The sequence below is a fragment of the Mizuhopecten yessoensis genome, unplaced genomic scaffold (genome assembly GCF_002113885.1).
Source record: "Mizuhopecten yessoensis strain PY_sf001 unplaced genomic scaffold, ASM211388v2 scaffold8605, whole genome shotgun sequence".
NCBI classification, from domain to species: domain Eukaryota; kingdom Metazoa; phylum Mollusca; class Bivalvia; order Pectinida; family Pectinidae; genus Mizuhopecten; species Mizuhopecten yessoensis.
In genome coordinates this window covers 162,377-180,849 of record NW_018407631.1, presented here as the reverse complement: position 1 = coordinate 180,849, position 18,473 = coordinate 162,377, and the positions used below count along the sequence as shown (strand labels likewise).

At 36.0% G+C, this 18,473-nt stretch overlaps 1 protein-coding gene and 1 long non-coding RNA gene across 4 annotated transcripts in view; one reads left to right on the top strand and one right to left on the bottom strand.

Moving 5' to 3' along the window:
• The window catches only part of LOC110456267, a 44,564-nt gene extending 41,258 nt beyond the window's left edge, over positions 1-3,306 (bottom strand). Inside the window, exon 1 of the long non-coding RNA XR_002463574.1 lies at positions 3,186-3,306. This is a non-coding gene — a long non-coding RNA (uncharacterized LOC110456267). The remainder of the gene's footprint in view (positions 1-3,185) is intronic.
• LOC110456266 (protein jagged-1b-like) overlaps positions 1-18,473 on the top strand; it is a 148,699-nt gene that overhangs the window by 116,072 nt on the left and 14,154 nt on the right. For all 3 annotated transcript variants that reach the window (XM_021506884.1, XM_021506886.1, XM_021506885.1), the window contains exons 5-11: positions 10,479-10,612; positions 12,199-12,318; positions 12,641-12,754; positions 16,614-16,841; positions 17,321-17,367; positions 17,629-17,802; positions 18,164-18,314. In XM_021506884.1, coding sequence (XP_021362559.1) covers positions 10,479-10,612; positions 12,199-12,318; positions 12,641-12,754; positions 16,614-16,841; positions 17,321-17,367; positions 17,629-17,802; positions 18,164-18,314 — 968 coding nt within the window. The remainder of the gene's footprint in view (positions 1-10,478; positions 10,613-12,198; positions 12,319-12,640; positions 12,755-16,613; positions 16,842-17,320; positions 17,368-17,628; positions 17,803-18,163; positions 18,315-18,473) is intronic.

The window sequence follows — 18,473 nt, the reverse complement described above, 5'->3', positions numbered from 1 at the left end:
TGGGGCGAGAACCCCACCCAACACTGTTCTTGCGCTGAGTGAATAAAACAAGGATATCTTGGGGCGAGCACCCCACCCAACGCTGTTCTTGCTCTGAGTGAGTAAAACCAGGATATGTTGGGGCGAGCACCCCACCTAACACTGTTCTTGCTCTGAGTGAATAAAACAAGGATATGTTGGGGCGAGCAACCCACCCAACACTGTTCTTGCCCTGAGTGAGTAAAACAAGGATATGTTGGGGCGAGCAACCCACCCAACACTGTTCTTGCCCTGAGTGAGTAAAACAAGGATATGTCGGGGCGAGCACCCCACCCAACACCGTTCTTGCTCTGAGTGAGTAAAACCAGGATATGTTGGGGCGAGCACCCCACCGAACACTGTTCTTGCCCCCTGTGAGTAAAGCCAGGAATAGTTGGGGCAAGCCCCCAACCAGACACTGTTCTTGCCCCCTGTGAGTAAAGCCAGGAATAGTTGTGGCGAGCTCCCAGGTAGATAATGATAGGATGAATGTCAACACAGTCAACCCATCTCTCTATCAATCTAGTGCAGATAAACTGACTTTATGTCAAAGTAACTAAAATGGTGAGTGATGCTGATGTAGAGATTGTCTGACAAGCTAGCCTTAGGAGACAAGGCTCTCTGTCCATGAACTGCCTGTCACTGAATCGGGTTTCAAGGATTTGGCATAGTTATATTTAAATATAAGTTTACAGCATTGAATATTTGTATGATTTGACCGGGAAGTTCTTAACTATGTATGTTAGATAATAATCCTGAACATGAAACAATCCTTATTTTAGGTACTGCGAAAATTGATTGTCCTCATGGAAATAATTGACTTATTATAGGCATAAAGGACTTCTTTATAAACTTAAAAAAGATGGTATCTGGTAATCTTTTTAAATGGTTTAAAAGTTACTTATCTGACAGAAAACAATGTGTTATTTTTGAAGGTTATGCTTCTAATTTTAAATCAATTTCTGCTGGTGTACCACAAGGTTCTGTTCCCTTTTTATTTCTTCTATTTATTAATGATATTACTCATGAAATTAACACTAATGTAAACCTTTTTGCTGATGATATGTCTCTTTTTATTATTGTTGACAAAGATGTAATTCTCCAGCAGAAGAACTTAGTGATGATCTTGAATCCATTAATAATTGGGCAAAACTCTGGAAAATCAATTTTAATCCTCAAAAAACTATTGCATTAACTGTATCTAAGAAAAATAGACAGCATCCATTACTTAAATGTATATTTGATAATCAGATAATACATGAAAATAATTTTCATAAACATCTTGGCGTAGTTTTTAATACTAATGGTTCTTGAGGTGATCATGTTAAATATATTTATGATAAATCATGTAAAAGATTAAATATTCTGGTATGCTAAAACATAAAAATGATAGGAAGTCTTTAGAATTACTATCTCTCTACTTCATTCATCCTACTTTAGAATATGCCTCTTCTGTCTGGGGTAACTGTAACATTGGGGAAGAAAAACTACTGGAATCCATTTAATTGAAGCAATGAAAATTGTAACTGGCCTAAGAAGTGGTACATCTCATCAGAAATTATACTATGAAACAGGTTTTGAAAAATTAAAAGATCGACGGAATAAGCATAAACTTGTCTTAATGATTAAAATCCTCAACCACTTAACACCTGATTATTTATTTGACATCATTGAACCTTATATTAATATACAAGTCAATCACCATTTACGGACAAATAGATTTTTAACATTCCTCGTTCTAGAACTTTTATCTACAACTGTAGTTTCTTTCCTGATGTCATGCGCCCATGGAACAATCTCGATCATTCAGTCACTTCTTCTCTGACTATCAATTCTTTTAAAAAGAAAATTAATAAAATTCAAACACCTCCCAGGAACATTTCTGAAGACTTTATCACCTGTAATCCAAGAAAACTAAATATAGTATTGTGTCAATTACATAATAATGCTAGCAATTTAAATTTTGATAAATGTAATGATCACTTGATAGTTGATCCATCTTGCTCTTGTGGCGCATCTTGTGAAAATGCTGAACATTATTTCTTCTTCTGTCCACTTTATATTAACTATAGACATTTCATTATTCATCTGTTGATCTACTTACATCTAGTAATGCTTATCTTTCTACTGATGATGATTTATTTATTCTCTTAAAAGTTCAACAATACATTTCTGCTACTAACAGATTTAATTAAAATTAGGACTGTTTTCATTGCCTCTTATACTTATATTTTTTAATTTATTTTTTATTTTTATAATTATATAATTAATAGGCTTTTGAGTAAGGGCCTGTGTGTGTGAATACTTATTTATTATGTGTGTATGTGAGTGTGTATGTGTGTTATGGTATGGTTGTAAGTGTATATGAGTGTGTCTTGTTGATCTATGTACTAAATCTATGCTTCTTGTCAATCAATACCAGATAGGAGAAGACTTGTATAGGCTAAGCCTGTTGTCTCATCTAATTGTGCAATTATTTTGTCCAATAAAATTTGTTGAAATATGAAATGGAAATAAGTGATATAAGTTGAAATGTACATTGACTTATTTGAGAATGTTTTTGACAGTATAGTACTGTGTTGTTCACATCTCGTGTTCATAGGTCCCACGGGGGTCCACATCGGGTTGCTGTATTTTTCTGCCCTTTTTCTGCTCTGTATTGACTTAAGTGGTTTTATCATTTCATTCTTTTGTGAAATAATTCTTCCGAATCGCAATGACTTTTTGTCGCATTTCATTTTACAGTTAAGTAGATATAATCATAAATGTAATCTGTGTGGTTGTACCTTATTTATTGAGACACCTAGCTGAAATGATATGATATAGGTGACAGGGAGGACAATATACTTGACAGCGTATGAGAATAAATAATTTGGACATTGAAATTCACAGAGTGTGGCATAAAAGTAATGTAGGTCGTGGTGTCTTGGCCGTTTATCTGATGTAGGGCTGAGAGGCTATCCCTTCCCAACAATCAAATCTATTCTAAATGGGAATTCAGTTGGATCGAAGAAATGATATTATTATACTGATTTAACAGTTTAGGAAGATATGATCTAATGAAAGCTTAAAGAGTAGCAGAAATGGAATAAATCAGAATATTAAATATAATGTAGCTCAGTAGGTTTATAAAGTTAAAGACAGGGACACATCACATGTTACCCTACCTTTATATAGATCGATAGGTTTTTCTCAAGTGGTAACAAATAAACAATCCTCTTTGTTGTCAGCCTGGTGGTGTGGATCACAGCTAGTGGGCCATCAATATAGTTTGCAATGTCTGAGGCATACAGGTGGACAGCGTTATGGTAGCTGCTTGTATGAACTCTCTGTTACTAGTGTTCACTCCTCAGGTAGTGGTCCCCCTTACAGGTAGTGGACTTCTCTAACAGGCAGTGGGCCTCTCTAACAGGTATTGGTCTTCTCTAACAGGTAGTAAACTTCTCTTACAGGTAGTGGACTTCTCTAACAGGCAGTGGTCCTCTCTAACAGGTAGTGAACTTCTCTAACAGGTAGTGGACTTCTCTAACAGGCAGTGGTTCTCTCGAACAGGTAGTGAACTTCTCTAACAGGTAGTGGACTTCTCTAACAGGCAGTGGTCCTCTCTAACAGGTAGTGGAATTATCTAACAGGTAGTGGACTTCTCTAACAGGTATTGGTCTTTTCTAACAGGCAGTGGACTTCTTTAACAGGTAGTGGACTTCTCTAACAGGTAGTGGACTTATCTAACAGGTAGTGGACTTCTCTAACAGGAAGTGTTCTTTTCTAATGGGTATTGGTCCTGTTAACAGGCAGTGGTCCTCTCTAACAGGCAGTGGTCCTCTCTAACAGGCAGTGGTCCTCTCTCACAGGTAGTGGTCTTGTCTAACAGGAAGTGGTCCTGTCAAAAAGGTAATGGTCCTCTCTTCCAGGTAGTGGTTATCTATCACTTATCTATGGTAGTAATCATCTATCACTAATCTATGGAAGTTATCATCTATCATTAATCTATGGTAGTTGTCATCTATAACTAATCCATGGTAGTTATTATCTATCACTTATCCATGGTAGTTATCATCTATCATTAATCTATGGTAGTTATTACTAATCTATGGTAGTTGTCATCTATCACTAATCTATGGTAGTTATTATCTATCACTAATCTATGATAATTACCATAGATGAGTGATAGATGATAACTACAATAGATTAGTGATAGATAACTACCATAGATTTATGATAGATGATAACTACCGTAGATTAGTGATAGATGATAATTACCATAGTTATCATCTATCACTAGTCTATGGTAGTTATCATCTATCCCTTATCTATGGTAGTTATCATATATCACTAATCTATGGTAGTTATCATCTATCACTCATCTATGGTAATTATCATCTATCACTAATCTATGGTAGTTATCATCTATCACTTATCTATGGTAGTTATCATCTATCATTAATCTATGGTAGTTATCTATCACTAATCTATGGTAGTTATTACTAATCTATGGTAGTTATCATCTATCACTCATCTATGGTAGTTATTATCTATCACTTATCTATGGTAGTTGTAACTAATCTATGGTAATTATTATCTATCACTAATCTATGGTAGTTATTATCTATCACTTATCTATGGTAGTTGTAACTAATCTATGGTAGTTATCATCTATCTCTAATCTATGGTGGTTATCACTTATCTATGGTAGTTATCATCTATCTCTAATCTATGGTGGTTATCATCTATCTCTAATCTATGGTGGTTATCACTTATCTATGGTAGTTATCATCTATCACTAATCTATGGTAGTTATCTATCACTCATCTATGGTAGTTATCATCTATCACTAATCTATGGTAGTTATCATCTATCACTAATCTATGGTAGTTATTATCTATCATTAATCTATGGTAGTTATCTATGGTAGTTATTATCTATCATTAATCTATGGTAGTTATTACTAATCTATGGTAGTTGTTACTGATCTATGGTAGATATCATCTATCATTAATCTATGGTAGTTATCATCTATCACTCATCTATGGTAGTTATCATCTATCACTAATCTATGGTAGTTATTATCTATCATTAATCTATGGTAGTTATTACTAATCTATGGTAGGTGTTACTGATCTATGGTAGATATCATCTATCATTAATCTATGGTAGGTATCATCTATCACTCATCTATGGTAGGTATCTATCACTAATCTATGGTAGTTATTACTAATCTATGGTAGTTGTCATCTATCACTAATCTATGGAAGTTATCATCTATCACTCATCTATGGTAGTTATCATCTATCACTCATCTATGGTAGTTATCATCTATCACTAATCTATGGTAGTTATCATCTATTACTTATCTATGGTAGTTATCATCTATCATTAATCTATGGTAGTTATCATCTATCACTCATCTATGGTAGTTTTTACTAATCTATGGTAGTTATCATCTATCACTCATCTATGGTAGTTATTATCTATCACTAATCTATGGTAGTTATCATCTATCATTAATCTATGGTAGTTATCATCTATCATTCATCTATGGTAGTTATCATCTTTCATTAATTTATGGTAGTTATTATCTATCACTAATCTATGGTAGTTATCATCTATCGCTCATCTATGGTAGTTATCACCTATCCCTAATCTATGGTAGTTATCATCTATCATTAATCTATGGTAGTTATCCTCTATCCCCCATCTATGGTAGTTTTTACTAATCTATGGTAGATATCATCTATCACTCATCTATGGTAGTTATCATCTTTCATTAATCTATGGTAGTTATTATCTATCTATCATTAATCTATGGTAGTTATCTATCACTAATCAATGGTAGTTATCATCTATCACTCATCTATGGTAGTTATCATCTTTCATTAATCTATGGTAGTTATTATCTATCACTAATCTATGGTAGTTATTATCTATCATTAATCTATGGTAGTTATCATCTATCATTAATCTATGGTAGTTATCATCTATCACTAACTTATGGTAGTTATCACTTATCTATAGTAGCTCTAATCTATGGTTGTTATTTCTAATCAGTTATTTTGTGATACTGGTATTTATATGATATCTCATATAATCATTACCTGTACAAATGTTTCCCAGTAATTAGATGTTTACTAGCACAAGGTGTAAGCTGAACACCTGTACACAGTAATTAGATGTTTACTACCACAAGGTGTAAGCTGAACACCTGTACACAGTTATTAGATGTTTACTAGCACAAGGTGTAAGCTGAACACCAGTACACAGTAATTAGATGTTTACTACCACAAGGTGTAAGGTGAACACATGAACACAGTAATTAGATGTTTACTACCACAAGGTGTAAGGTGTACACCTGTACACAGTAATTAGTTGTTTACTACCACAAGCTGTAAGGTGAACACCTGTACACAGTAATTAGATGTTTACTACCAAAAGGTGTAAGGTGTACACCTGTACACAGTAATTAGATGTTTACTACTACAAGGTATAAGCTGAAGACCTGTACACAGTAATTAGATGTTTACTACCACAAGGTGTAAGGTGAACACATGAACACAGTAATTAGATGTTTACTACCACAAGGTGTGAGGTGAACACCTGTGCACAGTAATTAGATGTTTACTACCACAAGGTGTAAGGGGAACACCTGTACAAATGTTTCCCAGTAATTAGATGTTTACTACCACAAGGTGAGAGGTGAACACCTGTACACAATAATTAGATGTTTACTACCACAAGGTGTAAGCTGAACACCTGTACACAGCAATTAGATGTTTACTACCACAAGGTGTAAGGTGTACACCTGTACACGGTAATTAGTTGTTTACTACCACAAGGTGTAAGGTGAACGCCTGTACACAGTAATTAGATGTTTACTACCAAAAGGTGTAAGGTGTACACCTGTACACAGTAATTAGTTGTTTACTACCACAAGGTGTAAGGTGAACGCCTGTACACAGTAATTAGATGTTTACTACCAAAAGGTGTAAGGTGTACACCTGTACACAGTAATTAGATGTTTACTACTACAAGTTATAAGCTGAAGACCTGTACACAGTAATTAGATGTTTACTACCACAAGGTGTAAGGGGAACACCTGTACACAGTTATTAGATGTTTACTACCACAAGGTGTAAGGTGTACACCTGTACACAGTATTTAGTTGTTTACTACCACAAGGTGTAAGCTGAACACCTGTACACATTAATTAGATGTTTACTACCACAAGGTGTAAGCTGAACACCTGTACAAATGTTTCCCAGTAATTAGATGTTTACTACCACAAGGTGAGAGGTGAACACCTGTACACATTAATTAGATGTTTACTACCACAAGGTGTAAGCTGAACACCTGTACACAGTAATTAGATGTTTACTACCACAAGGTGTAAGGTGTACACCTGTACACAGTAATTAGTTGTTTTCTACCACAAGGGGTAAGCTGAACACCTGTGCACAGTAATTAGATGTTTACTACCACAAGATATAAGGTGTACACCTGTACAAATGTTTCCCAGTAATAAGATGTTTACTACCAAAAGGTGTAAGCTGAACACCTGTACACACCTGTTAATGTCTGACAATGTGACACAAATCTCAATCTGCCTGTACATTTGGATACCCAATGTTTAATATTTGCTACATTTCCTGATGTTAGCGTTACTTGAGAGCTTAGGGAAAAGCTGTCAAGTTGTGTGATACTTAGCTAGGGATGTGTGTCGTTCATTTTTCTCTGGGTGACCTTTCTCACCTGTTAACACAAGGTAAGTAAAAATTAAAGTCACCAGACCCTACCATCTTATCAGGCTTGAGTTTCCCGTGAGAAAATTTGCTGGACCGTGTGACAACAAACGCGCCTGTATAAGGTGGCTATGGTGTTTATGGAGAGGTAGGGACTGACCTTAGAAGGTTAATGGACTAGTCTTGGGCCCCTTTCTCTATCAATTCTTACACTACACATCATAATTACTGGTTTTTGGGTGCTGCCGAGTCAATTGTCCAGAAGGGGGGTTACTTGGATCAGTAGTCTGTCACTTTCTATAAGTGATGGTACCTGTCAGTAATACTGTCTATTACTGTAAGTTGATACCAATGCTCTCCACAGGCGACATCATTAAATACTATTTATCATGCATTCAGACCATGAAGCAACAGGTAAACTGGCTAATTTGGATATTTGGCAGGTAAAAAAAAATGAAATCATTTGGTGATGTTTAAACATGTGTTACAGTGTATGCGTCTCGGTATGTGTAGTACACATACATCGTCACCTCATGCTTTCATTACAAGGCCCATAAATCTTGTATAACTAATTATCCTGAGCCTGATGACAACGTGGGATAAATTCATATCTATCAATTATAACTATGTCAGCAATCGACTTTCAAAAATAATCCATTTTAACAGAAAAATATTCGTCAGCTTGCTATTCTTACTATTGACATACTGAATGTATTAAGGAATATATATATTGTTCTTCTGGTAATTATCGATTTTACTGACTGTAATTTATTATTGATTTTAAGTTGAAGTAGGTACAAATGAATTTAGAATCTTGTTGTCAGGTACATGTAGGTCTAATGTGTACTTTTAATTAATGAATGACAGATGATCAATTACCTTGACCTTTCACCTGTTTGAAAAGGTGTTGATCTTTCACCCAAATTGCCAATTAATCCAATGATCAAACTCCAGGTGTAACCCTGTAAGTGCTATTGTGCTTAACAGGAGATGTACCTCAAGTAAACTCGTATATAAAGTACAATTTAGTGTTTTACACTTTAAAAACAATATCAGAAAAAATCCCAAATGTTTCACAAGTAAATTTTTGAAATAAGTTTTGTCAAATTAGCAATGCAGCTTCTAAACAAAACCTATGAAAAGATAATAAGTTTAGATTGGATATTTGTTCTAAAGTACATCTTATCATACGATACCAAAGATGTTTTTTTTCTTTGAATGATTGCCAAATCCCTATAAAAACACTCCCATTGGTATTTAAACTAGACAGTTCTTGGCTAGCTGAGCGATAGTCCATTTACCTACAAAGTTCATTCATAAGTTTTGTGGCCTGTTGCCTGGCGGGTGTACACCAACCCCAGGATGTCCCTCAATTCTGGTTTGACATCCCCTCCTTCATAAGTAGGCATTTTATACCTCAGCAACGATAAGCAACAATCCCAGAATCCTTTCACCGAGGGTAATTCTAACGTGTTGTATTAAAAAAGGAATAAACATCGCTATTGTCCAATCCCACCTTTGGCATTCATTACTTAATGAATACATCAACCTGTCTTTAAGGGAAATTAAAAAATAAGAATTAAGGAAGTATGAAATGGAACGAAACATCAATATACTTTTGAGTTGAAGTGTTGGCTTGTTTAAAAGGTGTGAACTGCCAGCTGATGGGATGAACAGGAAGCCTAAGGAACACTATGGAAGTCATTATTGGGCAGGAAGCCTCCTCAAAATGACCTTGATTGACATGTATTATGTATACAGGTGCTAACCTGTCTATAAGGTGTTTATACCCGACATCACTGGTGTTTACACATACATGTATCAGTGCTCCCTAAACGGGGATTGACCCCATGGTCCCTATATATGTCTAATGTCTACTACAACATAGACAAATGGTCCCTGGAGTGGGGATCTGTGCCGCTCCCCTTTGATTCCACTCGTCACCTTGGTGTATCAATACACATACCAGTCCGCCCTCCAGATCTCTCCCATAGGTGTTCAAAATTCTGCTTAGCGGATCAGCAATCAATTGGGCGGATTGATTCCCTAGCGGTAGAGGAGAGCTCATGCCGGGAGATTGCCGGGAACACAGTGTTTGTTTTACCCTACAAGGAATTTATATAATTCTTATAACATCGAAAATCAATATGTTATACAAGATAAAAACCCATACAGTTAAGAAAATGCCCACTGAATTGTAAAATCTTACCCGGCATATCATCTTTCATGGTGAACATCCATTATGGAGTTTATACAGTTTATACAAAGGAAAAAAGTGAAGATGATATAAGTCCAGCTGAAATAGGAAATTAATAAAAGCTTGGTTTACTTTTGAAGATATGTACATTTATAAAACGTACAGGGGTGATATTTTGCACAGCAAAGACCAAACATTATTTACCGAGAGTGACTTCTGTGCGAATTCATTCCTGATCCGAGCAATGTGTTCCTCAATATCAGATTAGAATTTGTATCATAAAAGTTATGGTTGCCATTAGATTTAATTAGATTATGAACAAGTGAAAATCAGAAGTGGACAGTGATTTTTGTGGGCATGTATTTTGAAATTTATAGGAATATTTGTATTTCCAGTGTACCCCTATAGTGACAATTTTATGCCTTACCCTGATGTGAACGCTTATATATAGGGCCGGCCCCCTGTGTGACCAGTGTACCCCTCTACACCCACTGTTAATGTGAGATTATTATATTTGTTATATATTTCAGGTGTATGTATGGGTGGCAGGGCCCCTTGTGTGACCAGTGTAAATCTTACCCCGGCTGTGAACATGGATCCTGTAATGGCTCACCTTGGCAGTGTTTCTGTCATGTCAACTGGGGCGGCATCCTCTGTAACAAAGGTACTTGATTGACCAGTGGTCGGAATTACAACAATGTCATAATTGTGAGCAATATATACATCACATTGGGATTGAACTTAATTCATTTTCTCTTATGTATAATCAAAAGGTACTGGTACATTATAAAATTCTCAAAAAGCAGGAAAAAATATAATTTTAATTGTAATCAAACATCTCCAGAAGATTTCACAACCAGCGACTGCATCAGTAAGAATGTGAAGATTTAAAAATAATTGCCCAGAATAAAGAGGAAAAAAAAAAAGAATTTGTAATGTTGTATAATTAGTCAGATGGTAGAAAAAGTTTCCAAGTCCGAGTCGTTCAATGTAAAAAAAAAAAAATGCTTGTAACAACTTATCTTAAATGTGGTGATTTGATTTAATCATAATAAAACGTTTTTAGGCAATACGAGTTAGAGCAATGTGTTTTTAAATAGAAATGAATATTGAATTTGTGGGTTTTATGTGGTGTGGTGTAGTTATGTAACCACTCTGTGGCTGTGTATGGGATACCACTTGAGCTGTACGGTTTTGTGTCACCCAAAGTCTCCCCTGCTTCACACCAATTAATCATTCTCTGACATCTGAATAAAGACAATTATGCAAATCAAATTAGCAGAGATTCTAGTGCTGTAAGTTTCTACAGAATCTGTGTTCAAATTAAAGGAATTGACATAAATTTGTGGAAGCGTGGTATTAACTGATTGGCATGGTAACCAGATTTTATGGTGGCTGGATTTTATGAGGTGTCAACTGGCCCGATAAGGAGAAACTAGAATAAATTCCAATGAATTTTTGACGAATCTGCTTCTCCATCAGGCTATCACGTGACAAGTGTGGGTGGTAGACCATCCATGGGGGGCCCTCTCCAACGGACCGCGCTGATTGAATTTTGAAATATTTTTTCATCACATCAACTTTTGTTTTAGCTCATCTGAGAGAAAGTGATGAACTTCTTGTGATGTGCCCTAAGTGCGTGTCAGTGATAAAAGTTATTTTAGCTGTGGGTTGTAGTGGTCAGTGTTGAAATAAGAGTGACTAGTGAAATAGCCTGTACTGAATTAAAGATACATTTGTATTGTAAAGTGTTGAAAAGTAGGTTTCTGAAAGTGGAATGGTCAGTAATTAGTCTGTAAAAGATACTGACCAGTGCATTGTTATGGTCAGTATTGGAAGATGAGTATTTGTAGATTGAGTGGTCAGTTATTAGTATGTAGGAGACTCTGACCAGTGTAGCAGTCAGTACTGAGATTGTAGGATGTACTGGCCAGTGTATTATAATGGTCATTATTGAGTATCTTTCTAAGATACTGACCATTGTATTGTAGTGGTCAGTGGTGTTGAATATGTAGAACCTGACCTGGTACGGGCTGTACATATAGTGATCAAATCTGTTGTGTTTCGTCCCAAACAAACCTATTCTTAAATCTTTAATAAATCTGTTGAATCCTTAATAAATCTGTCGTGTCCCTAACATCCCATTTTCCACACTTCTGTAGACCTGAACTACTGCGGCCGCCACCACCCCTGTGAGAACAATAATAAATCTGTTGTGTCCCTTACATCCTATTTTCCACACTTCTGTAGACCTGAACTACTGCGGCCGCCACCACCCCTGTAAGAACAGTGGCATCTGTAAGAACACTGCTCCAGACAACTATGACTGTACCTGTCTTAGTGGCTTCTCAGGGGTCAACTGTGAAATAGGTAAGGTCATACATAATTTCCAGGTCAAGGTAAATGGTTGTAAAGGGTTTAATGTCCTATCAACAGCTAAGGTCATTAAAGGACGTAATTTCCAGGTCAAATGGTCATTCCTGATCATCAGTTGTGAAGAAGACTGCCATTTCCGTTTATCAATTTCAAAGTTCAAAAAGGTGACCATTTACCATTGATAAAACAATTGATTTAGTTTGACCGACCATTTACCATTGATAAAACAATTGATATAGTTTGACCAACCATTTACCATTGATAAAACAATTGATATAGTTTGACCAATATGATATGCTCTACCGTTTCTCTACAGCGGAGCATGCTTGTACATCTGACCCCTGTTCCCAGGGAGGACAATGTATTGATGTGACCGGTGGCTTTGTCTGTAATTGTCTGCCAGGCTGGACTGGTGTCCTGTGTGACTCGAGTAAGTATACTAAAGACAAAGGGTACAACTCTTCCCAGCAACTTATACATGTGGTGGAGGAACTGTTACCAGTAACTCGTACATGTGGTAGAGGAACTGTTACCAGTAACTCGTACATGTTGTGGAGGAACTGTTACCAGTAACTTGTACATGTGGTGGAGGAACTGTTACCAGTAACTCGTACATGTGGTGAAGAACTGTTACCAGTAACTCGTACATGTGGTGGAGGAACTGTTACCAGTAACTCGTATGTGTGCTTGACCCTCCTTTTCCCAGTGTATTTCTGTGAACCTCCAGTGTGCAGACAACTATAAAGCTAGTTTTAATAAGAAGCAGCAAACACTATTAAAAGACCAGCAACTTATCCGCCCCTTTCCCTTCCCACTGTATTAGTGTCTAAACCCTGTCCACTAGACTGGAACAAACTTTTTACCACAAAGCAGATCACTTTAATACTATCTTATTAGTTATGCATCTTCAATGCACGTCTGAATCTGTAAAGAAAGGAAGTAATCCATTTGTTTGCCTCTCCCTTCCTGGTCACAATGGCGGTGGACACACAGTGTCCACACTGTGATAACTGTCCTTTGACTGTCTGTCACACCTGTTGATAAACACACTTGGACATAAAGTGGTGTGAGCCTCTCAGCTTGACCATTACAGCTGTCGTCAAGTTGTATTGTGGCCTCCTTCTGTGCAAAGATTTCAACTCCTCCCAGTATTGAAAGATGAATAAAAATTACAAATGTTTTCAAGTACCATTGAAGTATTGCGACCTCAGTGGTACAGACACAGGTATAGCTATATAGGTGTATCAGCCAGGTAACAAACTCTCGGGTAACGAGGGGGTACTCGTCAACAGGTCCCGCCCTCGTCCGTTTGATCCGACCCGTTAATGCTGTGAACTTGTACAACTGTGGGATAGAAGATATTATATAAAAGTTTGGTGTGAGTTTAATGTGCTGGTAATATTGGAGTAGTTATCAACCTTTCAAACTTGAATACTTCAGAATCCGTGACTATCTCCCTGATGTTCATGGACTCCATTATACATGACCTCTGACCTTAGACAGTATGTCCCACCTCGACTGCCCTTTGTCATGATGCCTGTTTTTCTGATTATACATATTGACACATCAACATTAATTCTATGACAAGCATTGAGGCTGAATTCCTAAGGACTACTGTTTGAAACCCTGTCAGAATAAGAAGTCTTTGTCAATTTTACGGAATCTTGTGTAATTCATACGGCTGTAGACACATTGCCTGGGAAACAAGAATAAATCACGACAGTATATCAAGTGTTTTTATAGAATGTTAAAAGTGTAAAAACCCATGTTATGTAATGGGCTAACCGTGAAAATTGAAATAATTAAATCATTTCCTGTACATCTTTTTAAATACACTGTATGAAGTTTTGATATTGCAAAACCTATAAGTGAAAATTTGGTTTTATACCATCAAATTGTGCCTTGTGAGTATGAGACTGCTATGTTACAGACTGTTGTTTGAAAGCTAATGTTGGCTTGTCTTTGTAATTGACTTCAGACATAGTGTAGACATGGTAGATTGTAGTAACGGAACATCACAAGTTTGTATTAGCCTCTGTGTAGCCGCAATGTAACAATCAATTAGATAACAGGTGAAAAGAAAGTTGCCAATTTAGTTTTAGACATCACACTTTAATTAAATTATTCTACACTTCCCAATAATTTATATGTAGATAGGACTTATGACAGGTTTGCATGAGAAATATCAATGCCATTATGTTTAAATTGCTATGGAGCATGGTAAATCTCCTAGTCTGTCTATCCATCAGTAAAGCAGCATGTGCCATCCTCTACACATCATAGATCAGCGTCCCTCATACCTCTCTACTCTCAAAGTATTCCTGACAGTGAAGGCTAGCACCATGTTCTATTACTGGCATATATCATACATTCTGTCCTTATACATTTTGTACTTGTACAAGCTATATCAATCATATTTATAAAGCTTGCAATATTAAACCCCATAACATAGATACATGTACTGACTCATTACTTTTGATGCCTAATTGTGTTTATAAACCTTTCAAATTAACTGCTTTCACAATAATTACCAATAAGACAGTAGAATGTTTTCCTACGTATATCACTACTTGAACTATAATTACCAGTAAGACAGTAGAATGTTTCCTACGTATATCACTACTTGAAATATAATTACCAGTAAGACAGTAGAATGTTTTCCTCCGTATATCACTACTTGAACTATAATGACCAGTAAGACAGTAGAATGTTTCCTACGTATATCACTCCTTGAACTATAATTACCAGTAAGACAGTAAGACAGTAGAATGTTTCCTACGTATATCACTACTTGAAATATAATTACCAGTAAGACAGTAGAATGTTTCCTACGTATATCACTACTTGAACTGTAATTACCAGTAAGACAGTAGAATGTTTTCCTCCGTATATCACTACTTGAACTATAATGACCAGTAAGACAGTAGAATGTTTCCTACGTATATCACTCCTTGAACTATAATTACCAGTAAGACAGTAAGACAGTAGAATGTTTCCTACGTATATCACTACTTGAACTGTAATTACCAGTAAGACAGTAGAATGTTTTCCTCCGTATATCACTACTTGAACTATAATGACCAGTAAGACAGTAGAATGTTTCCTACGTATACCACTACTTGACCTATCATTCCCAGTAAGACAGTAGAATGTTTTCCTACGGATATCACTACTTGAACTATAATTACCAGTGAGACAGTAAAATGTTTTCCTACGTGTATCACTACTATGTACTGACTCATTACTTTTGATGCCTAATTGTGTTTATAAACCTTTCAAATTAACTGCTTTCACAATAATTACCAATAAGACAGTAGAATGTTTTCCTACGTACATCACTACTTGAACTATAATTACCAGTAAGACAGTAAGACAGTAGAATGTTTCCTACGTATATCACTTCTTGAACTATAATTACCAGTAAGACAGTAAGACAGTAGAATGTTTCCTACGTATATCACTCCTTGAACTATAATTACCAGTAAGACAGTAAGACACTAGAATGTTTTCCTACGTATATCACTACTTGGACTATAATTACCAGTAAGACAGTAGAATGTTCCCTACGTATACCACTACTTGAACTATAATTACCAGTAAGACAGTAAGACAGTAGAATGTTTCCTACGTATATCACTTCTTGAACTATAATTACCAGTAAGACAGTAAGACACTAGAATGTTTTCCTACGTATATCACTACTTGGACTATAATTACCAGTAAGACAGTAGAATGTTTCCTACGTATACCACTACTTTAACTATAATTACCAGTAAGACAGTAGAATGTTTTCCTCCGTATATCACTACTTGAACTATAATGACCAGTAAGACAGTAGAATGTTTCCTACGTATATCACTACTTGAAATATAATTACCAGTAAGACAGTAGAATGTTTCCTACGTATATCACTTCTTGAACTATAATTACCAGTAAGACAGTAAGACAGTAGAATGTTTCCTACGTATATCACTACTTGAAATATAATTACCAGTAAGACAGTAGAATGTTTCCTACGTATACCACTACTTGAACTATAATTACCAGTAAGACAGTAAGACAGTAGAATGTTTCCTACGTATATCACTTCTTGAACTATAATTACCAGTAAGACAGTAAGACAGTAGAATGTTTCCTACGTATACCACTACTTTAACTATAATTACCAGTAAGACAGTAGAATGGTTTCCTACGTATATCACTACTTGAACTATAATTCCCAGTGAGACAGTAGAATGTTTTCCTACGTGTATCACTACTTGAACTATAATTAAACTGTTTTCTTACAGACATTAATGAGTGTGCATCAGACCCATGTCAGCAAGGAGGGACCTGCCTGGACAGAATCAACAAGTACGAATGTCTGTGTCCACCGGGCTGGAAGGGGCCGCAATGTCAGTTGGATGGGGATGAATGTAGCGGAAGTCCCTGTGTGAACGCCTTCTCCTGCCAGGACCTGGTGGGCGACTATATCTGTGACTGTCAGCCCGGCTGGACCGGCAAGAACTGTGAGACAGGTCAGTTAACACACTGTAAATACTGTAAAAATATAAATGTCTTGTGAGGAGATTTTTATGTATTGACTAATTGTTATATGACTGGCATTGTTTGCTTCTACTATACCTCGGGAGAAACAAGCAGAAAGCGACGAGACAGGTCAAACCTACGAAAAACTATGTGAGACAGGTCAAATACACAAAACCTTCTGTCATATGGCAAATCTTTTACCATGATATTCTTAACTCTCGAGAACGAATCAAGAAAGAAGATATTCCCAAAAAGAGATGATCAATATTAAACTTGATAAAAAATAACATATTTTGTTGCAACACATTTAAAATGTCATCAATATCAAACTAGATAAAAAATAACATATTTTGTTGCAACACATTTAAAATGTCCTTTTGAATTTTTTACTGAATACTTGAGAAGGAAAGAAATAATTCTGATGTGATGGAACAGACTGGTTATAAGTATGGTGTTTTGTTGGTTACAGATATAGTGGATTGCCATCATCAGTGTCAGAATGGAGCTCACTGTGTGGTAAGTAGACAGAGGGGAGGTAACTCTTATTAAACATGGGGCATTACAGAGCACACACAAGTTGTGGGCATTATAACACAGATGTAATGCTATATGTTGTAGTGTAATAATCGCTGTCCGTTCAAGCAGTACACATCATTAAACATAACAATTTTAAGTTTTTCTTTTGTTAATATCATCTCTAGAATGTTAAATTTAATTCTTTTAAACAATTCTCAAAAATTAGTAAAACTCATTTCATATTGAAATGCTGTATTTTAGGATCTGGTAAACAGCTATCATTGCGCTTGTTTACCGGGGTACACCGGCCGCCACTGTGAGTGGGATATCGACGAATGTGAAAGCAGTCCCTGTCAGAATAGTGCCATCTGTCATGATCAGGTTGCAGGCTACACCTGCGAGTGTGCTCTCGGCTTCACCGGCTTTAACTGTCAGGTAAGTAGAGTATCTAAACAAAATAGAGCATCAAATATAGTATCACTAATTGTTTGAGTTTATATCAAATATAGTTAAACTTTATACTGTAACCATTAATCCAGCAAAATTTTGATATTTTAAAGAGTTTTGTGATATAAAATGGGAAAAGTGTAAAGGAATTGCTGAGAAAAATGAAAGAAAAGGGGACCTTTCAGGTTTCAGTGTGCATGTGTATCTCACAACACTTCTGAGAATGTTTCTTTAGAACTAACTATAAGTCATCAGTTAAGGTTTCATTTCGAAGGAATTATATAAGGTCAGTAAAATAGCTGTCTAGATGTAAAGATAGACCAATATCATTATGTTGTTTGTGTTTCAGGTTGATATTGACCCCTGCTACCCTAGTCCCTGTGAGAATGGAGCCAGCTGTTTTAATGTACAAGGAGACTACTATTGTCACTGTCATGATGGCTGGGAGGGCAAGAATTGTCACAAGGTCAAACCCACCTGTGACTCAAGGTCATGCCAAGGTAAACAAGAGATGCTAATCTTCACAATTTGTAAAATTATTCAACAGTGCTGTTAATACCATGTGAGGAAACAAAGTCATTAGTCAAAAGTTTATAATTTTATCTATAAAACAAGGTTGTTTATTAATAGGACAAGGATGTTTACCAATAATACGGCTG